Source organism: Monodelphis domestica, chromosome 2 (assembly GCF_027887165.1).
Source record: "Monodelphis domestica isolate mMonDom1 chromosome 2, mMonDom1.pri, whole genome shotgun sequence".
Taxonomy (NCBI): domain Eukaryota; kingdom Metazoa; phylum Chordata; class Mammalia; order Didelphimorphia; family Didelphidae; genus Monodelphis; species Monodelphis domestica.
In genome coordinates, this window is record NC_077228.1 from 171,718,066 (window position 1) to 171,739,968 (window position 21,903).

At 57.8% G+C, this 21,903-nt stretch overlaps 2 protein-coding genes and 1 non-coding gene across 8 annotated transcripts in view; 1 reads left to right on the top strand and 2 right to left on the bottom strand.

The window, feature by feature from the left end:
- The window catches only part of DCST2 (DC-STAMP domain containing 2), a 14,323-nt gene extending 8,938 nt beyond the window's left edge, over nucleotides 1-5,385 (top strand). Inside the window, exons 8-15 of one of the 2 annotated variants that reach the window (XM_001373612.3) lie at nucleotides 1,308-1,472; nucleotides 2,085-2,252; nucleotides 3,004-3,104; nucleotides 3,445-3,575; nucleotides 3,956-4,080; nucleotides 4,622-4,715; nucleotides 4,848-5,024; nucleotides 5,112-5,385. In XM_001373612.3, coding sequence (XP_001373649.1) covers nucleotides 1,308-1,472; nucleotides 2,085-2,252; nucleotides 3,004-3,104; nucleotides 3,445-3,575; nucleotides 3,956-4,080; nucleotides 4,622-4,715; nucleotides 4,848-5,024; nucleotides 5,112-5,271 — 1,121 coding nt within the window. In that variant the 3' untranslated portion in view covers nucleotides 5,272-5,385. The remainder of the gene's footprint in view (nucleotides 1-1,307; nucleotides 1,473-2,084; nucleotides 2,253-3,003; nucleotides 3,105-3,444; nucleotides 3,576-3,955; nucleotides 4,081-4,621; nucleotides 4,716-4,847; nucleotides 5,025-5,111) is intronic. The other variant, XM_007482020.2, reaches the window with a different exon arrangement.
- Nucleotides 5,386-21,829, bottom strand: ZBTB7B (zinc finger and BTB domain containing 7B). Of its 5 annotated transcripts, none has more exons than XM_056816315.1 (3): nucleotides 21,787-21,829; nucleotides 8,401-9,527; nucleotides 5,386-7,949 (listed from the first exon to the last, which is right to left on the bottom strand). In XM_056816315.1, the coding sequence occupies exons 2-3, from the start codon at nucleotides 9,519-9,521 to the stop codon at nucleotides 7,484-7,486; spliced, it is 1,587 nt and encodes a 528-aa protein (XP_056672293.1). In that variant the 5' UTR covers nucleotides 9,522-9,527; nucleotides 21,787-21,829; the 3' UTR covers nucleotides 5,386-7,483. The 5 variants fall into 5 exon arrangements, with proteins under 5 accessions (XP_056672293.1, XP_056672292.1, XP_016285889.2 ...); XM_056816314.1 differs by having other exon boundaries at nucleotides 21,804-21,827; XM_016430403.2 differs by lacking the exon at nucleotides 21,787-21,829 and adding an exon at nucleotides 21,481-21,748.
- On the bottom strand, nucleotides 6,526-6,582 carry MIR12321 (microRNA mir-12321). Its single transcript, NR_162855.1, has one exon. It is a non-coding gene; the product is annotated as a microRNA mir-12321 (primary transcript).
- Nucleotides 21,830-21,903: the final 74 nt, after the last annotated feature.

Sequence of the window (21,903 nt, forward strand, 5' to 3'; positions counted from 1 at the left end):
AGGGGCAGAGGGCTTGGGTGGAGAATGAATGGTTCATGTGGAGTGTAAAGGATAATTTCAGGAGCCAGGAGACAAGGGCTAGTTTTGCCCAGTGAGAAGAGTTGGAATTCTAGGAAGGAAAGGCATGGGCAGCCACCCTCATCACTGTCATTATCACTTAAACTCTTGGCAAGTCTCTAAGGCTGTAGATTATAGAGAATATGAAGACTTTTCTTAGCCAGTTCTTTTAGCAAGTCTCTTGTAGAGATTGTAGAGAAGGTGAAGACTAGCCAATCGATAGAAGGAATTTTCCCTCTTCTGAGAGTTCCCTATGTCAGTGAAATAGCAGGTCCATTCCCCAGCCACAATCATCACTGTCATCAAACCTTATGTGAAGCAAGTCTTAAAGCACTAATCAAATAATGAGATACTACAATAATAGTTAATGTTTTTTTAAATACTTACTTTCCATCTTGGAATCAGTACTGTGTATTGGTTCTAAGACAGAAGAATGGTAAGGGCTAGTGACGGTGAACCTATGGTACCCATGCCAGAGAGGGCATGCAGAGTGCTCTCTGCTAGTACACGCCACCTCCCCCTGCCCAGAGTTCATTACTAGAAAGGAGCTGCTCCCCTCCCTCTCTCCATTATGTCTGATGACATTTTTTCATATCATCCTCCCCTCTGCCCAGCACCCCAGTGGGAGCGCTTTCTCCCTCTGATGTGTGGAGTAGGGAGGGTGGGGCATGCACAGCATGTGGTCTCTTGGGGGGGTGGGACACAGAATGGCACACAGTCTCTAAAAGGTTTGCCATCACTGGGCTGGGCAATGGGGGTCAAGTGAGTTGTCCAGGATTGCCTAGCTAGGAAGTGTCTGAGATCAGATTTGAACCTAGGACCTCCCATCTATAGGCCTGGCTCTCAATCCACTGAGCCAACTAACTGCCCCCCAATAATAAATATTTAAATAGCATTTTAAAGACTAAAAAGATAGAGCTTATGCCAAGGGAGGGAGATTCTGTACCATTTGGCAAAAGGGACCTCTTGCAACTGTATTGTGGATGTGTATTTTTTTGGCAAGGCATTCCTTGACCCCCAGTCTTCACTATTCAGAATCATTTTCTCCATTTTTTAGATAAGAAGACTGAGGCCCAAGTATGACAGAGTAGAACTTATTAAAAAAATTCATGGCATAAGGTAGAGGTGGGGAGCATCTCATCGCAGAAGGAATCTTTTATTGGTTTTTAGTGGGCACCAAGTACCTTTGGCTGTGCTGAGTCTTGGGGAAGAGCCTTCGTCCCCCTTATCAGGACCCTTCTTCCTCCCAGGTTCCCTACGCCTGTCCAGGTTGGAGAGGCTACGTTATGTCTTTTCCACCTTCACCCTAATCCGACATGTGCTAGTGGTGCTAGTGCTGGTGGTATTGGACTATTCTATCTTCTGGCTGCTGGACCTGGCTCGCTACTGGTTACAAGGGGAGATCGTGGCACGGAGTGAGAGCGCTGCTCCAGTCAGCTTGCTCCTAGTCCTCCCTCCTTTAAGCCCTCTGGCCCACCCCTTGGACCCTTTTCCCACTCTTACTCTCCATTCCCTTCCTACAAACTTTTTTTTAACCCTTACCTTCCATCTTAGAATCAATACTCTTGGTTCCAAGTCAGAAGAGCAATAAGGGCTAGGCAATGAGGGTTAAGTGACTTGACCAGGGTCACACAGTTAGGAAGTGTCTGAGGTCAGATTTGAACCCAGGACCTCCTTTCAACTAGCCAACTAGCTTCCTACTAGTGCTCTTAACCACTGTGCCAGTCAGCTACCTTTTTGATGTGGTTATTTGAGCTGACATGAGAACATAGATTCTACTTTTTGCCTGCCCTGACCCAGGCATGGTGTCAGAATGGCTTAGGGTTGAGGGTGCTAAGCTTCTGCTGGGTTCTGGGCGAAGTGAGGCTCCGGGCCTCCCCCTACTCAGAGGCTTGAGGGGCCTCCCTATGCCCAGGGGGGTCACCCGGCAGTACATTCCCCACCTCGGAAAGCGGCCCTCCTTCCAAGAAGGCTTCGTGAGGCGGGAGGATTTCACTGCCCACCCTGGGGTCTCCCTGTGTTCCCAGACCCTGTCTTGGTGTCAGTGAGTGTGGAGGGGACAGGCTACGTGGGACAGATCTACCGTGACCTAGCGTCAGTGTTCGACATCCTGCAGCAGGGAAATATCACCATCCATTCTCGGCGCTGTCTCCTCCGCCCTTCAGAACCCAACTACAACAACTACAAACTCATTGGTAACTCTTCACAGGGCTTGGGGAGGGACTCAGAGATCCAGAGAGCACCAGGCCTAGAGAGGGGAGGTCCTAGGTTCAAATCTGGCCTCAGACACTTCCCAGCTGTGTGACCCTGGGCAAGTCACTTGACCCCCATGGCCTAGCCTTGACCACTCCTCTGCCTTGGAACCAATACACAGTATTGACTCCAAGATGGAAGGTAAGGGTTAAAAAAAATGCTTTTCTGTTCTTCTTCTTTTCCTAATTATTTATTTGGATGAAGGCATTAGTAGCATGTTAATACAATTAATTGATCACACAATACCAAAGAGACAGATGTAGCCACTGGAACACACCAAGATTTTTAGGCTACCTTGATAGAGACAAGGCCTGGGGCAGCTAGTTGGTTCAGTGGATGGATTACTTAAGGGACCGGGAGCTGAGAAGACCTGAGTTCAAGTCCTGCCTCAGACTCTTACCATCTATGTGACTCTGGACAGTCACTTAACAGCTGGTTGCCTCAGTTTCCTCGTCTGTAAAATGGATTTAATAATAGCGCCACCTCCCATAAGTCTACGACACGTCTGAAGTTTATACGGCTACTAACCCAAGCCTCAGTTGACAGAGAGGAGGGAAGAAGTTCCTGTGTTTTGGGAGTCGTGGCACTGGGAGCCAGGATCTCTCAGCCTATCCTGGTCAGGATCTGGGCAGTGGGGTTGGCGCCGAGGTGGGTCCCGTGTTCCTCTGACGGTGATGCCCACCTTGCCCGCAGGCCTCATGTATGGCCTGTGTTTCTGCGTAACCCTCTTTGGCTCTTACATTGGGCGGATGAATCGGCTCATCTGTGCTTCCTACTACCCTTCTCGGGAGCAGGTGAAGGAGGCCCCAGCGGATGGGGTGGAGGGGGGCTGTTGTCTTATTCTGGACAAGTGCTTCACAGTGAATTGCTGCGAGACTCATCGTCCTTCCTTCTACTTTTGGGGCGCCCGGGGCCCCATCATTCCCCGTAGACTGCCCCCCTCCCTGCACCAGGGCAAACCCAGAACCCTATGATTTTATAGCTGGAAAACTAGGGTTTGGGTAATTTCCCTTTGGTCCCCTCCCACCCAGTGGCCTCTGCCTAACCTTAGTTAAGGGAAATCCTTCCTTATTGATTCTGGGGCAAAATGCGTCCACCATTGGACGCAACACATTGAACATCCCTCCCATCCAGGAACGAATCTCCTTCTTGTACAACACGCTGCTGGCCCGCAGGTCCAACCTGGTCACCACTCTGCTTCGGTCTGTGCGGCGTCGGTCCATCGACCAAGGCCATGCCAATTTTCTCTTTGTCCTCTCTGTCAAGTGAGTTTTTTCTTCTCTTTTCTCCCCGGAAGGAAAGGCGAATTGAAGAGGATGTAGGGGTCAGAGTGGAAATTGGTCTCTAAGTCGAAGGTGCAAAATATTGATGCAAAATGAGAGGTACCTCGGGATTTGAGGTGATTGGATTGTCAGTACTATGAAGAAGAGATGAGGTGGGTATGGAGCCAGAGAAAGAGGTCTTTCTAAAAGATGGAAAGGGCAAAAATAATGGGAGGGAAGAAAAAAAAAGATGCGTTCCCCTCATTCATAGAGCTTTAGGGTGGGTTAGAGGGGGGATGCCCATTCAGGGGCAGTACCCCAAACCTTCTTGCAATATTTTAGAGTAACAAATAAACTTGAGTTTTGAAAACATCTTCCTATAGGTGCCCCTGCCTGAAACCACTGCTCAAACTCCTGGGACAACATCAGACATACTGTCTGGGCTGTGGGAGGCCAAAGAGGGATGACTCGGGGGACTTTGTGTCCTGCAGCACTCCTGGTTGCAATGGTAGGCCTGGCTGAAATCTGGCGCTGGAGGTGCCAACGTGGTACCATAAAAAAGGCTCTGGACTTGTTGCCTGAAAAGTTGGATTTAAATCCCATTTCCAGCACTGTAGGGAGTCACTTAGCTTCCCAAGGCCTCAGTTTTCTTTCTCCAAAAAAAGAGGTGGGGGTGAACCGACTAACTTCTCAGACCCCTTCCAATTTTAAAGCTATAATTCTAGGTTTCATTTGCATAGCCACAATCACTCGTAGTCCGTAATTTACATAAATCTTGCATATGTATTACCTTTGGCTCCAATGTTATCGCGGTGTTCGGACTCATTTGCATGCGAGCACGGTGATTTGCATACGCATTTCCTTGTTTGCATAGACAGGCGCAAATTTGTGAGTTTGGGCCTAATTTGCATCGCGCTCTTTCTGCAATTTGCATACAGTTCTATTGCTTGGCATTCCAACATTTGCTGTCCAGTGGGGTGGTAGGGAGGGAAGGGGGATGGCCAGACCCAGGGGCCCGGGGTCACTCCTCCCGGGGCTTCACCCTCCAGGTCTCTACTGCAGGACCTGCTTCCGGCTCCTGAATAACACCTGCTCGGTGTGTGCGGCACCCCTGACTAACCAGGGGGACCTGGACCTGGAGCTGTGAGTTCCCTAGGACGCCACCAGGCTCGGGGGTTGGTTCCGGCAGAGGCAGGGGGGCGGGGAAGGGGAAGTCACTTCTCTAGGAAGACCCCCAACCACCTCCTGGTCCCTAAATCCTGAGGTTTCGTCCAGGGACTCCAGTGACGACGAGCGCCCTCGCCTGTGGCTGGCTTCCGCCAAAAACCTGAACAAGGACAAACGATGGTGGTTGGAGAAGAAGGTGAAGGAAGTCCTGGGGGAGGCCAGGTTCAGGAAGCTGTCCCAACAGCCCGATTCCGGATCTAACCTAGATTTGGCCAAGAGCTGGCGGTGAGAAGAGCGGAGGGAGGCGAGGAAGAGTGTCGGGAGCGGGAAAGACGCCTCCCCGCTTCAACCTGTGTTCTCCCTCCTTCCCAGCCGTGAAACGGCCACTAGCACGGATACGGAGTCGGAGAATAAGGATGGGGGCAGAAGTGATGCAGTTGCGGAACCCAGTCCCTCCCCGCCATCTCCCTTCACTCAGTCGTCTTCTGTCCGTATCGATATTCCTCCCCCTCCCCCCCTCCCCAAGAAATAGCCCGCTGACCCCTCTGCTTCCCATCACCTTAACGCTGCCTTCTCGGTGTCCCGCACCCCCAGATCCTGCGCTCCGCCCCCAGCCCATAATTAAAGAAGGAAAGAGGCCAACACATTTGCGAATCTTAAATTATTATTTTCTTTCTGTTGCTTACACCCGAGGGGAGGGAAAGGGAATGGGGCAGGGGAGGGGGAAGCGCCCCTCACCCAACCCTAAGGCACTGACTGGAAAAGTCAAGGGAAGGGGCAGGGGAGGCCAAAGTGTCCCCAGCCCCCCTCCCCCCAGCCCTGGGCCCCCCACCACCTGAAATGCTAAGATGGGGCCCGGGGCACCCAACCCCCCCAATATATTACATCATCACGCCTTAAATAGATACAGGGACTGGTCCCGCTACCCCCTCCCCTGACCCCCCTAGCCTGGGGGGGGGAGAGGCCTGAGCAGCTGTGCAAATGGGCATGGGGCATAGAAAGAGGGGTAGGGAAGGGAAGACAGCACCGGCCCCTGAACCTGCCCCCCTCCCCGGGAGGGATAGGGGCCACTAGGCCAGGGAGGGGGAATAGTGCAAGGCAGAATTGGGGTGGGGGAGGGAGGAATCCCCCCTTACCAGCCCAATCAGCAGAGCCCAGGCCACAATGGGGGTCCAGCACCCAGCAAGGAAGAAGGCTGGAGAGCCCCCAGCACCCTCCCATCCCCCCCAGGAAATCAAGAGGGAATTAAAATTTTCAAACTAGATTTCAACAAGACCAACAGAAGATGCTATGTACAGAAGGATGGGTGGATTGGATCCTAAGGGAGTTGGGAGGTGATGGGGAAGGCGGGAAGAGACTCCCTACCCAACACAGGAGAAGCCCCCAAGGATTGGGACACAAACAAGGACTGCAGCGTATTCAAGCCATTTCTCCGCCACCGGCGCGAGGGGGCGCTCGCCCCCAGGCAGCGGTGGTTGGGATGGTGGAATCTACTCGGCCAAAGCAGCCGCGAGGGGCGCTCGCTCGCTCTTTCGGTTGTTCTTTCACCAGCTTGCCGCCAGGTGGCAACCGCAAGGACGCTCCTAGTAAGTCTAGTCTTACCCACATACACACACCTCCCCCCCAGCCCGAGCGGCGGCAGCAGCAGCAGCAGCGGCAACGGCAGCAGCTGCAGCGCCAGCCCGGGGGCGGCGTGAGTCAGGGGCGCGGCGGCGGCTGCACCGGCGGCAGCAGCAGTGGCGGCAGCGGCAGCGGCCCGACTCGCACCTGGGCGGGGAGGGGAGAGAGCAGGGGAAGGGAGGGCAGGGCTAGGATGGGACGCAGCCCGGCCCGCCCAGCCCTCTGGCCCCGGGCTGGGAGCGGCGGGAACAAGACATTCCCTGCCTGGGGACGCGGGAGGGGAGGGGAGCGGGTGGGGCTCCTCCTGCTGCCCCCGGGGGCGGGCGAGAAGATCTGGGCACCCCGCCCCCTGCTTGCTCCTCGGACCCCGTGACTCAGCGCTGGGAACTGGGCGGAGGGGCAGCGAGGAGCCGCCTTCCCTTCTGCCCCAGTTTCCCACTCCTGCCGGCCCCCCAGTCTTTCCTTCCCTGCAATCTCCCACTCAACTCCTCCACTTCCATGGTCTATTCGTCACCGCGATCCCCCCCCAACTTTTGCATAATCCACTGCCAGGAAAAGGGGAACAGAAACCAGGAAGGAGGGGTCGGGAAAGGAGGGGCAGCTTCCCCCACCCCATACACACAGCCCTACCCCTAGGGTGGGTGGGGCAGGGATTTGGTCCCGTACCCCTCACCCCCTAAAAACCCGCATAGCCGAAAAGGGAACCCCACCCCCTACAAATCAAATATATTATTGCTTCTAGATCCCTGGGAAGAGCCAGGGTTTGGGGAGGGGGGAACCCCACCTTTACAATAGAGCTGTGTGTATGTGTGTGTATATATATGTGTGTGCACTCACACACACATATATATACACACACACAACATATATTTTATATATATATATATTTATCACCCCTTGGTGGGAGGCAGTCTGCCCCAGTCTGGGGGAGAGCCCAAACTTTTTCCCTGTATGTGGGACTAGCCCAGAGCCGCCAGGGTACACACGAGGGAGGAGCGGAGTCTGGTAGCCAGGAGGAGAGGTTCCCCCCATCTGCAGTACAGTCTGTGTGCTCCAGAGCCCTCGTATTCCTTGGCATTGGTGCCCACCCTGCGACTCCACCCTTGTCCAGCTCCTTTTCCCATTTAAGAAGACTCCATGGCACCCTCGGCTTGGGGTGTGGTTGGTGCCCCCTCCTCCTCCTCCTCCTCAGGAGGACCCAGGGGTGGGGGAGGAGGCCCAGCCCTGACTGGCTGCTCCCAGAAACGGGCCAGAGAGAGGCGGAAGTCATCCAGGTGCCCGTTGGAAAGGTCAAGGCCAGGCCCAGCTGGGGTGGGCGCCTGGGGTGGGGGATAGTGGGGGGGCGCATCATCTTTCCTTCTTCGGCGGGTCCGGACCTCCAGGCAGTTCTGGCCCTTCAGGTGGCGCTGCAGGTGGTCCTCCTTGGCGAAGGCCTTGTGGCACAGGTGGCATTCAAAAGGCCGGTCGCCTGTGTGCAGGTGCATGTGGTTCTTGAGGTCATAGCTGTGGAGGAAGCGCGCCGGGCAGTGTGGGCACGAGTATGGCCGCTCGCCAGTGTGCTTTCTCATGTGGATCTTCAGCTTGTCATTCCTGTGGGGGGAGGACAAGATAAGGACCCTGGGTGTAAGCCCTGGAAGGAGGGCCTGTGATCTTTGCCCAGGCCTAACTAGCTGGTTTCTGTCGGTGTCCATCTCTCCCCTTCACGCTCCCACTTCTGCTTCCAGCCCTTCTCTCATCCTCATCCTTGCAGCTGTGTCCTCGGGCACTGGGCTTCCTTTATTTCTCTCTTATTTGGGCATTGTTCCTGCCTGCTTGTCCCACTTCTCTTATTCCCTGAAATCCAACGTCCACTTGTCCCACGTCCGTCCCCCATCCTCTAACTTGGAGCCCTCCCTAATTTTGGCCCTTTCCCCCCCTTAGTCTCCCCATCTGGCCACCTCCCCGAGCTTTCCTGGGCTTCCACCCAGGGGTGGTTCTCCCGGGCCCTAGTTGGTGCGGCGCTGCCCTTCACCCCGCCCCTTGCCCCCTGAAAAGCTCTCACCTGGTGAACCTGACGCCGCAGACCTCGCAGGCAAAAGGCTTCTCACCAGTGTGGGTGCGCATGTGTCGGGGCAGCTTGCCCGCCCCGTGAATGATCTTGTGGCACACCGGGCACTCTTGGGGCATCTGGGAGCGACGCTTGCGTACCAGCTTGTCCTGGCCATCCATCCCCGGTGTGAGGGCTTCGTGATTCAGGGAGCTCAGATAGGCCATCAGGTCAGGGTCAATGGCGTCCTCGTCGGAGCCCAACTCTTCTGGGGACAGAGGGGGGGCCCCACTCTGAGGCAGCCCGTAGGCGGGCGGGTACACGAGATCTTCCTCTTCTTCCTCCCCCTCGTAGCCTTCATAGCCCAGGTGCCCCTCCGGGGGTGACCTGGCCCCACCAGGGGGGCTGTAGCCATCGCCTACCCCGATTGCACTCGCTGCCTCTTCCTCATCTGGGTAGGTGAAGGAGGGGGGATGCATGGCAGCCACATCAGACACCAGATGGTTGGTTTGAGGCCTCTTTGTCTGTAAAAAGGCTTTTCGGGGCTTTCGGCTCCGTCGGGGAACAGGCCGTGTGGGGGGTGGGGGAGGTGGGAGCGGGGCTTGTAGGGGACTGTCGTCGCCGTTGGGCACCCGGGAGCCCACGGTGGCGAAGGCCTCCAGGTACTGGCGGGCCCTCTCGCAGTCATCTTCGTCGGGCCCGGGGGCCTCCAGCCCGCTCCCCTGCAGGATCTCCACACAGGCAGCGATGACGCAGGGGATCTCCAGCAGCCGGGCTGCCTGGAGGACTGCGGGCATGTTGGCGCTGCTGGTGGTGAGGGTGGCCGTGTAGGCAAACTCCAGCAAGGCTCCCAGGGCTTCGGGCCCCACAAAGTCCAGTTCACAGACGCCGGCCCCCGGGGAGGCGGCCGCTCCGCCGCCGGCCCCGGTGCCCCCACCCCCCTCGGTGAAGAGTTTCTTAAAGTAGTGACTGCAGGCAGCCAGCACAGCCCGATGGGTTCGGTACTCTAGGCCTTGGGTTCGAATGGTGAGATCACACAGCTGGCCCAGCTGGCGCTGCTCATTTAGACAGCTGAGGAGCTCGCTGCTGTGATCCGGGAAGGGAATCCCAATGAGATCATCTTCGGGGCTCCCCATCCTCACCTGCAGGGACCATGGAGAGACACGAGCCAGGGTTAATAAGAGGGAAGTTGGTGTTTGGAGGGAAGGAGAGCAGGGGTAGGTCTTCAACGGAGCCAAGTCTTTACCTGACCTCGGGATTGCACTACCTCTGCCTTCCGGAAATTATCTTTTGAGGATCCCAGTGGAAGAGAACACCCGAGGGGAAGCCAGGGCCGAGGACAGGGGATGGGGGGAAGGTGTCCTGGGTTCAAATCTGGCCTAGCTGTTGTGACCCTGGGCAAGTCACTTAACCCCCATTGCCTAGCCTTTACCACTCTTGTACCCTGGAACCCACAGTCCCAGGTGCCCAGCCCTTACCCTCTCTTCTGCCTTGGAACCAACACACCTGACTGGTGAGAGGCCCAGACACAGTACTGATTGATTCTGAGAAGGTAAGGAGTTAACAAAAAGACCTGGCATCCAGCCCCAGTTCCACACTAATTACAACGTGACCTTGGGCGAGTCACTAAGCTTCAGCGTTCTCTGAAGGAACGTGAAGTCAATCGGTCCGACCCTCTCGTTTTACAGATGTGGGAACCGGAGGTGCAGAAAGGTTGGGTGACCCATTCAGAGTGCTCCAGGCGGCGAGCCCCGGAGCCGTCGTTTGGGGCCCGCTGCTGGGTGCCTGACTAGGTGATTTCTAAACTCCTTCCAGCTCTACATTCTACCGTGGTGCGGTCTCTGCCGTCTGCGCCTCGGGTCCTCCCGCTGCCTCCCCTGCCCCTGTCCTGGCCGGCTTAGACGAGACGGACGCCAAAGAAAGCCCTCTAAAGGGGTCCCAAATGGAGGAGTTTCTGCCCTCATCTTTCTCCCTCAACCAGGAGTGCCCCTCCCTATCTAGTGGACGGGAAATGTGCAGCTCCCAGGGGCCCCCTACATCCTCTCCCCCCTCCAACAATGGGGCCCGGAGAACAGCCACCAAGGGCGCTGGGGTGTCTCTGGTGCTTCCTGCCCAGAAGATAAGCATCTTGCCCGACCCCTCCCCCACTGACAATAGGCAAGGCTCCACCCTCCTACCCCCTCCTCAGATTCCTTCCCCCCATCCCCCATTCCCGGGCGGGCCTGAGGAGCCCCTGGAAGCGTGGGCACCACTCGGAGCCTCTTCCCCTTTCTCCCACTCTGGTGGCTGGCACGGACGGCCCCAGGTGCCTTTCCCCCTGGCGTGAGGGAGAGAAGGCAGAAGGGAGTGGGACGGTGGTGGCTGAGGGGTCTGTGGGGCGCACACCATTGTGGGCCTCTCACCAGTCAGGTAGAAAGGTATGCCAGATCTTGCGTTATCCAGATATTTATGGTTCCCAGAGCGCTTTCCTCCCAGAAACCCTGGGCTGCAGGTTGCATAAGGATTACGATCCCAATGTTGAAACTGGCCCAGAGAGGCACGGTGACTCCCCTCGGGTCCAGCCTCCAGCCCACTCGGGGCCACTCCAAATTCCAGGCTCCTTCCACTCTCCCGGCCACCTTCTCCAGTGGGGAAGGGGGGATCCCCGACCTTGCCCAGAAAGTGCTCCCCGCCTTGTAGCGCGGGCACAGGAAAAGGGCCAGGTCTCTGGAGGCTCGGGCACAAGTGCCAGCCTTGCCACCACCACCTCCCCGTGTGACCTTGGGCATGTCAATTCCCCTCATGTGCCAATGAAGGCCTTGCAGCAGGCCCGGCCAAGGTCCCTTCCAACTCCATATTTTATGCCTGTTACCTCTGCCACTCCCACAGCAGCTGCCCAGCCCTGGCCAGCCATGGGGCCTGGGTTATTTGGGGGAGGGGGGAAATAAGGCGGGGCCCCAAGTTTCCTCATTAAGATACAAGAGCAGCATTGTGTCTCTGGGCCAGCTCTCCTGTGCACCTCCTCGATTGCAAAGCCCAGAGGACGGCTCCCCGCCCCCTTGCCTTGAGCAAGCAGCTGCCCACATGTATTTCTGGGGGTAAGGGAGCACTGGTTGCACCCTAGCCTCTAGAGGCACCCCCAACCTAGCCCCCAGGAGCGGAGCGTCCGGGAGGCCCTCTCCTGGGAAAGGCTCTTGGGGCCAGGTGCCACCGGGGCTGCACAAGCAGAAAATGCGCCGAAGCTGAGGGGGGCCCAGCAGCAGGCAGCTCAGCAGGGACCCCAGGCTTCCACTCCCCTGGGAGGAGGAAGAGAGGGAGGGGCCGCCCTGGTTGTCCATTGGCGTGCGCTAGGGCACCGGCGGGCATGTGGCTCTTTCCACTCCCTTTCAGCCCTCTCCTGTCCCCCCCCAGTTCCCTGGGCTGAGCCCTCCCTCCTTCTCCCACCCCAGGGCCGATCTCCTTGGCAACCTGGTGTGGCGGGGGTGCTGATTGGCTGACCCCGCTGTCAGGTCACGGGCGCAGCCTGGTTCACCACGCAGCTCTCACAGGCTCAAGCAAGGGTGGGTGTTTAACTCCTTCATGCCACACCGCTGCCCATTCCAAGGGGGTAGCTGTTAAAGGAGGGGGAGGGGGATGGACAAGAGAGGGAGCAAGACCCAGACCCCCTCTAGGGAGATTTCGCCCAGGACCTTGGCACCCGGCTGAGTGACACCTGGAGCTAGGCTGGTGCCAACCAGGTTAAGGGGGCATAGTCCCAGCTTCCAGGAGGTGTACAGGGCCACTGGAGCCCTTTCTTTCTCCTGGGGCAGGGTGTTGGTGCCAGTGTGCCCACTCCCCCTCGGGCAACCTGCCCACCTCTCCATCCAAGAGCGCCCAGCCCCCAACGCCCCATGAGGGCGGCCCCATCCCCACCCTGCCTGGCATGCCCCCTCTTGCTAAGACCTCGTGGGCATGGACGGGTGTGGTGGTAGTTGGGGGGTGGGGAGGGCAGCTGTGCTGGGGGTGCCAGGGAACCAGGCGAGGTCTGTTTGGTCTGTTTGCCTTGGGGGGGACGGGAAGCTGGGGGCCCCGCCCCACTCTTCCCCCCTTGCCAGCCACCCCCCACCCCCACCCCCCCAGGCTCCCCTCACTGTCAGGCCTGCTCGACCGGCCGGGCAGGTGGGCAGCTCTCTTGAAACTGGGCCCTGAGTCAAATCTGCCCCATCTTGGTTGGGGGGGGGGTGCAATAAAGAGATGAAGAAGGGGAGACCAATATCACCTAGCTACCCCCCTTGGTGCCAGTGGGCAATAACTAGGTTATACCTACTTCACTGGAGCCAAAAGGGCAGAGGCCATTGGCCCTGGACTTGGACAGAGTAGAGTTCGATGTCCTGCCCCAGGAGCCAATACCAGGCAGCTATAACATCAAGACCAAAGATGCCAATCTGTGCCACTTGATGGGCAGGTTTAGGAAGCCCCAGGTTAGACGGTTGAGTAAAGGCCACTGACCACCACCACCTCCCCCCATCCCTGGGATCAACCAGCTTAGTGGGGTGGAGCCAGGATTATGGGGTAATGGAGAAAATAGACACTAGATTAAGACACAAGCATACACCCCCACGGTCAGATTCCTGCCTTTACGACGGAGACTGGGCATGGGGGGGTCCATTTAAGATCTAGATCCCAGAACTAGCTATAGCAAAGCCTGGCCTGATCACTCTGAGAGAGGGGTTTAAGATCATCCAGACACAGAACAAAAGCACAGGGACCCTCAGTGAGAGCGAGACCCATGGAGTCACTGAAAGCTCTGAATACCTCCAGCTCCCCTTCCCCCACGCTTCTTTCTCCCTCCAACCCCCACCCCCACCCCATCTCCAGCTTCAGGTTTTCTTCCTGTTTTTGTGGAGTAGGCTTGCACGAAGCCCAGGCTTTGGCCTTGTGGCTGGACTAAGGGATAAGTGGTGGGGAGACAACTCAAGCCAGACTAGTCTCCCCAGAGACCCAGAGGCTGGTTGCCTCCATTAGACGTTTCTGACCCACCCTCAAATGGATGGCTGACATTTAGATTCCTTGGTGACTTGATAAGGCCAAGAAGCATGGGGAGAAGACAGACAGAAAACCCATCTTCCACTTGTTCCTGGGCTTCCGAGAAGGCTACACAAAGGACGAGGGCCCTCCAACCCTAGCCCCTCCAGCTTCTGCCTGCCTCCCCCCATCCCTTCCCCCTCCTAACCTCACCACCCCCAGAACTCACACTTCCTGGGGGCCAAGACAGGGAGGGGAGAGACCGCAAGCCACGAAGGGGGAAGGAGGTGAGCGGAGCCGGCTGCTTCCCGGTGCTATTGGGGTTAAGCCAACCTCCCCCCAAGTCCCTCATTCCAGTCATCTGGGCACCCAAGGAGAGACCCTGGTGCCCCCACTTTTTTCTTTCCATGACATAAGCCCACAGCGGCCTAGGTTTCCAGCAGAGGAGATATGAAAGAGGGAAGAAGATGATGGTGGGATGGGGGGGGGCTGGTGGTAAGTGGATTAAGAAGACCTCCACTTCCCCGAAACACCCTTCCTGGTCTAACTCTACTCTTCAGCTTCCCCCTAGCCACTCCAAGTCCAAGGTGCTAAAGCCCCTTGGGGGATGGGTCCTAATCTACTCTAATTTCTTCCATTCCTCCTCTCTTTCCCTCCTTGTCAAAATCTCTCGTCCCCAGCCAGGTCTTCCTGGGCTTCTCCACTCCTTTCTCTTCCTGCTGCCCTCTGGAATGTCTCGTGGCTTCTCCTCATCCTACCCACTACTCGCCACTCTTGCTCAGGCCTTTACCCAAACCTGTCCTCACCCTTCCCATTCAGTCCTCTGTGGTGTCTCCCCTAGACCCACTCAACTGTAGAAGGCAATAGATGAATGGAGCAAGCGGCACATCACAGAAACGAAATCGGAGCCAGATCCCCGTTTCTTCAAGACCTGGCAGTGCCATGGGAGTCAATGGCACCAGCCAAAGTTCTCGTGTTGGCCTCTTGGATTAAGGAAGGGATGGAGGGAGGGGAATAGAAAGGATAGAGGAGGTGAGGTGGGGAACAGTGAGAGCGGATGTGTGTGTGTGGGGTGAGGACACGCTTAGACCGTCAGATTTTCCAGCCCTGGAACCACCGGACTTCCCCGGGGGGCGCCCCACTCAGCCTGTTATCCCCCCAGGAAGACCCCTGGGATCAAGGGGTCACATCCTAGCTCTCTCCATGAAGGTTCAGCCAGTGTGCCTAAGGGTGCCAGGGTCTTCCCTGCTGCCCACCCCCTCCCGCCCCTTGAGGCTCGGCGTCTGTGGGGCGGGTAACCGAGCCGCCTGGTAACCCCACACCCGCCATGCTGCCGGCAGAAACCTGAGCCCCCCAGCCCCAGAAGACACCCCAGCCTGGTCCCCTGAGCCCAGCTCCCTGGCCTATTCGGCCTGCCAACCCTGTCTTCCCACCCCAGCAATCTCCTAGTTCAGTTCCTTGAGGTTCAATGTCTTTTGCTTCCCTAGTCCCCCTGAATCTCTTAAATCTTCTCTGGACATCCCAGTAACCTCGGTCCCTTCATTTACCCCATCTCCCCCGGAATGGATTCTTTCCGACTCCCCAAGATTGTTTTCAGGTCTTTGCCAATCGACCCCAAATCTTCCAAGACTCCCTAGGGCCTCAGTCTCCTAGACCCGGGGGAGCGGGCCCCACTCACCTGCACGCTGAGGGGCGGTGGCTGCAACTCCTTCTGGGCCCCTGGGGGGAGCAGGCAGGGGGGGGAAGGCAGGGCTGGGGGGGGTTGATGGGCGGGTTGGGGGCGGGATGGGGGGGCAGGCTGTTCCCCAATCCAGCTCCCTCCTTCAAAGGGGCCGCCCACGACCTGGCCCAGCCCCTCCCCACAGCAGCCTTAACCCTCTGGGTGCTGGCTTTGCCTCCCCCCCACCACCCCAAGGCTTGGAGGGAGGGGCCACTGGGAGGGCCAGCACCGTGGGAGAAGGACCCAAGAATCTGGCAAAACTCTGCCCTTGGCACCATCACCAATACCACCTCCTTCCTTCCTCACTCTCTCCCCAATTCTGGAAGGGGAAGCAGGTGAGGGGGCAAGAGGGATAAGGAACTGGGGGTAAGCAGAGAACTGTGACCTTGAGAAAGAGAAAATAAAAGTGTATTTGGCAAACCAAGAGGTGGGCCTGGGGAGGGCAGATAAGTCTTGGAAAGAAAGGAGGGAGGACTTGGAGGCACAGAAAAGGAACAGAAGAGAAGAGTGGAGGAGTAGAAAGCCTAAAACCTTTGTCTGATGCCCAGGTCTCAGCCCTTTAGGAAGCTCATTAACAAGTAAGGCCCCCCACCCCCATGGGAGCTGGCCAGACCCTCCCACCCTGGTGACAGGCTCAGGCCCTCGGGGGCCAGGCGGGGCAGCACCCCGCCCTCCCTGTAGCCTCACCCCAATCCCACTCACATACCACAGCTCCTGGCCTGGGTGCCTGCCCCTGCCAACCAGGCCAGGGGGCAGCAACTGTACCAACCCCCAAAGGCCAGGGGTATATGGGGTATGGTGTCTTCTTTAGGGGTAAGGGGAGAGGAACAGCGGGCACTGAAAGAGGAAGGAGCTAGGAGGGGGCATCTGCTGGGAAGGGCCTGGCCCCACCTCTTGCGCAAGAGTGCTGCCATCCTGGCCAGTTGGGTTGGGTGGGACCTGCCTGGGCCTGAGGAGGGGCACCCAGGACTCTGGTCTTAGCTTAAAGTGGGAGCATGAACAAAGAGGTTCCCTTTTCCTGGCTTCCAAGGAACCAGGTACCTTGAAGTGGGAGGTTTGGATATTGGGGGACTTCCCTCCCCCCCCATTCAGACATAGCTGACTAGGTTGAATTGGTTTCTGTTGGGGCCTGGGAAGGGAACAGGGTGGGGAGACATTTAGTAATGTCCCCTGAAATGCCCCCTCCCCTTCTCTCCTGCTGGCAGCTGGCACTGTGCCCCTGGCCAGCTGCCCCTCACCAGCTCCCTGCCCGGTTGGCACCTACCCACCAGGATGCTGGCAGTACTGCCCTCCCCCCCAACCAATCCTCCTGCTCCCAGGATTCTCATGCCAACTCTGGGGTAGGGGATGGGGGAGGGTTATATTACCCTTCATGCCAGCCTGGCACAGCCTTGGACCCCAGGGTCCCATGACAGACAAGTTCCAAAGCCCCTAGTTCCTAGAAGCCCTCCCTCCAGAGGTAGCACTTATTTCCAGGTTTCTACAAACACAATCATGGAGAACCTACAGCCAGTGATGGGCGGTTATCTATAGCAGAACAGTGGAGGCCCCACTCCCCCAGGGTGGGGGAGGGGGTGTGTGTTCCCAGGCACCAGATGCCAGGCTACAGGCACCCCCCCCCACCCCCTCCTACTTCGGCATCTGCTTGGACACCAAAGTCCCTGCAATTCTCATTGGGTTCCCTGGAGCCCCTGTGCCTGGGAGGGGGTGGGTGGGGCAGCACTCTGCCCTTTGATCCCCATAAAGTGAATGAGCAGAGCCTGGGGCAGGTGAGGGGGTTCATAAGGTGCCCCCCAATTTCATTTCCCCTGGGGGCATCTGGGCAGGGTGTGGGCACATCTGGGGTGGGGCCATAAGAGAAGGGTGGGTGGAATCTGTCTTCCCAGAGGGCATAAATGACACTGGCATCAGGTTCATGCCAATTGTGGGTGTCACAAAGTCACGGAGCAGAAGGCCAAAGGAGTGTGAGTTGGCTGGGGGTACAAATGGGGAGAAGATCCACCTCACCTAACCCTATTTTAGTCTTTTTCCCCACTCCCAACATTTTCAGCTTCTCTCTCCCCCACCTCCAGACTGACTACAACTCCCAGTTAGCTACATGAAGAGCCCTGGTGCACTATGGGAGTTGTAGTTCACTCGAGTCACTCTTGCCAACATAGGCACTCCCCTCCTCTGAGAGGGAGGGGGGCAGGGTAGTGTACAGAATTTACGAGAAGGAGGAGGAGGAGAAGGAGGAGGAAGAGGATTAGAACATGGGCAAGGATTCCCAAGGAGCCTAGCTTTGGGAAAATTGGGGTAGAGAAATCACCCACAGGCTGGGGAGGAACCAAGCTGCCCCCTACCCTCTAGGCCCAAGCAGAGGGGAGGCGAGGAGGAAGGAAGGAGGAGAGGATGTCTGTTGAAAGGGGCAAAAGGGTGGGGTGGGGGTGTAGGAGGGGAAACAGGAAGGAAACTAAAGCCAGAGGTATGAGGCCCCTAGAACAAAGGCCTAGGGGAGCCCCCACTCTGAGGCCTTGCTGGGATTTGGGGGTGCCCCTACATTGGCACTGTCCACTTCAGCTGTAAGGTCAGTTATGGAGAGCATAGGACAGACCTGGCTGACTCCTGGGATCTGGCTTCTGAACCTGGTTAACTCTAGGATTCAGAAGCCTGACTCAGTTCTGAGGATGCTGCTAGGGGGGAGGCAAGAGTGGAACCTGGGATGTTGGCTAGCTTGGCTGGCCCATTGGGGCCACGTGGCTTTGTTGAGTTAGCCCCCCCCCATAGGTCAAGAGGGAGAGAATGACTTTTCTCTGAAGAGAAGGATGTTGGCACATTGTGGATATAATTCCCCCCCCTTCTGCCAGTGCCAGAGGCCATGCCAACAGAAGGATATGAACCTGGCCTACCTCTTTGCCCCCTTGACCTATTTTACAAAAAGAGGGATGGTTCATGGAGTAGGAGATAGGGTGCCAAGTGCTTTCTCCAGGAACACCCAGGGAAACATCCAGGGAAGCGCCCCCCTTAGTGCCAAAGGGTCTGTCCATGGAAAAAGCAGGTCTGAGTTGGAGAGATTGGAGTGGTGGACCGGCTATAAGGTTTCTATCAAAGCAGCATGGCTGTTTTAAGATCATCTCTGACATCCAAATGTTTCCCACCCACCCACAACTGAGATTCCCACTGAGATGGCTTGCCTGGCATTGAGGGGGTTAGGGGGAGAGGAACCTTTCTTGCCCCTCCAGAGCCAAAGAGGATGGGCAGCAAGTGTTCCCCCATCCCATCCCAGGCCAGTCTTGGTTCCTGGTTTCATTTGTGTTGCTGAGAGGAGGTAGAGTGGGTGGGGGGCAGGGTTAAGGGGAGGTGGAGGTGGTAAGGCAGTTTCAAACTGTCCAGGAGAAACATCAAGTTTACTCAGCAGAAGGGGGAAGAGGCCAGGGCACACACGCCCATGCCAGGGTCTTATCCATCTGCCCATCCCTGCTTTCTTTCCCCACCCCTCTGCCCAGCCTGGTACAAATCAGGCACAGGTCCCCTCACTCCTTCACTAATATAGCCTATAAGAGCTCACGTAGTGTTGAATCTATGGAGAGGCACTATGCCAGGTGGGCACTGTCCCGGAAGTCTGTTGGAAGGATTGGGCCCAGCAGGAGTAGAGGCCTCGGTGCTAGGGCCAGTAACCTGGCAAAATGCCCACCTACTTACCCACCTGGGTGGGGCCTCTGACTCTTACTCCCTACTCCTTAGGCCTCTCAGGGGCAGAGGGCCAGGGGAACTGGGCCTTATGCCCATCAGAGGGGAGGGGGGATACTAGGCCCTCCTCCGTCCATCTGGGCAGTTCCCTGTGGCAGTGACCCCTGACCTCCAACTCCCAACCACACAGGGCTCCCTGTTTGCAAATCTTCTACCATCTGGGAGCCAGGAGGTCCTGGTGGTATATTGGCCCGCCTAGGAATTGGGGTGGGGGGCAAGCCCCCTAAACTGACCCACTTCCTTTTTCTTTCTACCTGCTCTTTTCAGGCGTCCCTTATTCTTTACTGTCCCCACCCCAGAGGCGCCCTGCCCCCCCATGCCTACCAGGGGGGCACCCTTCCCCCAGCCTTCCCCAGGGTGCCAAGTATAAGCACACAAAGGGCCCGATGGTGCATTGTTAGCCCAGCCCCCGCTGCCCGCCGCGCCCTCCCAGGGCAGGCACCATGCCAAGGAGAAGCTGGGGGCCTTCAAGTGCCAGGGGGCACCCCAGCAAGGGGGAGGGCGCAACTCCTATATCCTAAATACTGGGGTCCAGTTTACTAGGGGCCTTAGATGTGATGGTGCTTCATTTTGGTGTAGCCTCTTTCCCTGCCATATAAATCTAGTGGGCACTGCTATCTCTACAGCCCCCTTCCCTAATGGTATTAACCCTTTCCTGAAACCCCGAAGCAAGAGGGGAAGGGCGGTGCCCAGGGGTGCCCAAGGGAGGGGGCAGTGCTCTAGGGTGCCCAACGGCTGCATGGTGCCCACGGTAACCATCTAACACACAGGTGGCGCTGGGGGAGTCTGGGGTCCCCGGGGCCAGGATAGGAGGAGGTAGCAGAGATTTCTCCGAGGTTTCATCAGCTTCTCCAGGGGGAACTTCCCCCATTCTCTTCCCCAACAGTTACCTCTAAGAAAAATACTATAATCTAAGCCCAGTCACAAATAAGCCCCTTACTCTCTACACTCAATCATATACTTCAGGCTGGAATCCCTTGACACTTATGCCCATCTCTCTCATTACACCTCCATGCATATTCCCCCTTTGGCAGTGCCAGGCAGGTAGAGGGGTGACCAAACCAGTTGGTGGGGGAGTGAAGCTGGGCCCATAATCCTCCAGGCTTTACTCCCCACCCTATTCCTCCCCCCAACAAAGAGTTCCTGTCCTAGTTTAACCCCTCCCTGCCCTACAGGGTCTCTGCCCCCCCCCCATTCCACTGACTCCCCTAAGGGAGGAGGTAGGGGGAGGGGCAACGCTGACTCATTCCCATTCCCAGCAGCACAGCAGAGGGGTCCGAGACATAAGGGGACAGTGCTAATTCCGGAAAGCCCTCCACCTGGCCCGGAAGCCAGGACCGCCTGCCTGCCTCCCTGTCTCCCCCTCTCCTCGGAGCACCCACTTCCGGTGTCCCAAACTAGGTCAGCAGCGCTCGTTTCCTGTGGGTCAGCTAGCCCCAGCGCCTCTGCCCCTCCCCTGCTCTGGACCTAAGCTCCCCGCCCCCCAGGGCGCCCCGAGGTCTCACCACGTCTCAGCCGCCCTTTGATACGTTTGGGGGGGGTGGGGGGGAGCAAGGGACCCCGCCCTCTCTCCAAACACCAGCCGGGCAGGGGCGCCGGAGCTGGCACGTGTCCGGGCACAACCCGCTGCCCACGCCGCCCCCCCCCACTCCAGAGCCCCCCCCTCCGGTCGGGACACGTCGCTCTCTGACTCCGGGTGGGGTTGGGGGTGGGAGGAGGAAAATTGCCGGAGACTCCATGAAACACCCCCTCACCCCCGCCCCTCAAAATCTTCCCTTGCATGCGGGCGATCCTACTTAATCAGACCCAGCGGCGACCCCCCTCTATACGCGCGCGCACACCCATGGGTGGGGGCAGGTGTTCTAGCGCCACGAAATTCGGGGGAGGGCGAGTGGGAAAAGTCCCTTCAATCACCCCACCCTCCATCCTGGGTTCTGAGGGTCCGGAGCGGGCAAGGTAGTGAGGTGGCGGGCGGCTGAGCAACCAAGAGGGAGACGTTATCCAGGAGAGTGGAGGGAGAGCAAAGAAGGGAAGGGAAGGGACGTGATACCGGGCAGGAGGGGAGACTGGAGGTTGGAGCCACAGCGAGCAGAAAAAGGGAGAGAAGCGAGAAAGAGCGCTGTCCTAGAAGATCTAGAAACCGAATAGTCCAGCCGGTAACTTTCCCCCCAGCCCCGGCTCCTCCTGTGCACCCCCCCTTCCCTGGACTTCTGGCGAGGGTCCAGCTCACCGCGCCGAAGCGGAGGGGGGGGGCGATGTCCTAGTTAGAGTCAGCGTTTCCATTCCCTCAACCCTGCCCCTGTGGAGGGTCCCCCAACATCCCCAAGAGGAAACCGGGGGAGCGCTCAGGGCTGAATTACTCCAACTCATCCCAGGAAAAAAAAAAAAAGCTACCTGGGCCCCTTAGAAGTGCTGAGAAAGTTACCGGGACCCTTCGTTAAGAGCTAGTGGGGGAGTCGCGATTCCTTCGCACCCTTTCTCCCAGCCCAAACCAGTTCCAAAGACGAAAGGCGCCAGAGAGAACCGGAGGAGTGGGAATCCCTATTTCTGTTGTATGTCCGTGTGGGGGTCCCCAGTCTACAGGGCGACCGAAGGACACTGCAGCAGTTTGGAACTGAGAGGGGGAACCCCAAGCTTGGGAAAGAGAGGAGGAGTGTACTTACCTCTCAGCCGTCGGGTCTGTCCACAGAGGTTTGTGAGATGCGGGAAGTAGGGAGCTCGTCGTCCCCCTCCAGGCCCTGTGGGCTCGGGGGGACGCAGGGGGCCGGAGCCTCGGGGCTCTGCTCCAATATTGGTCAGAAGGCCGCGGGCAGTCCGCTGGCTGCTTGCTCCTGGGGGGCTCCTCCTCCGCCTCCCTCTGCCTCCTCCTGCAGCCCGCCCCCCCTTGGCTGCTGGGAGCCGCTCATCCACCTGGCTCCCACCCACCCCACCCCCCCGCCCCCACCCCCCACCCCCCGGGCCCGCCTCACCTGTCCTGCTGTCTCACCTGTCCTCCAGCCTCCTTTCCCCCCATCCCTCCCTCCCTCCCTCCCCCGCCCCCTCCTGCAACTCCCCCCCCACTCCCCTCCCCAGCCCTAGCAACACCC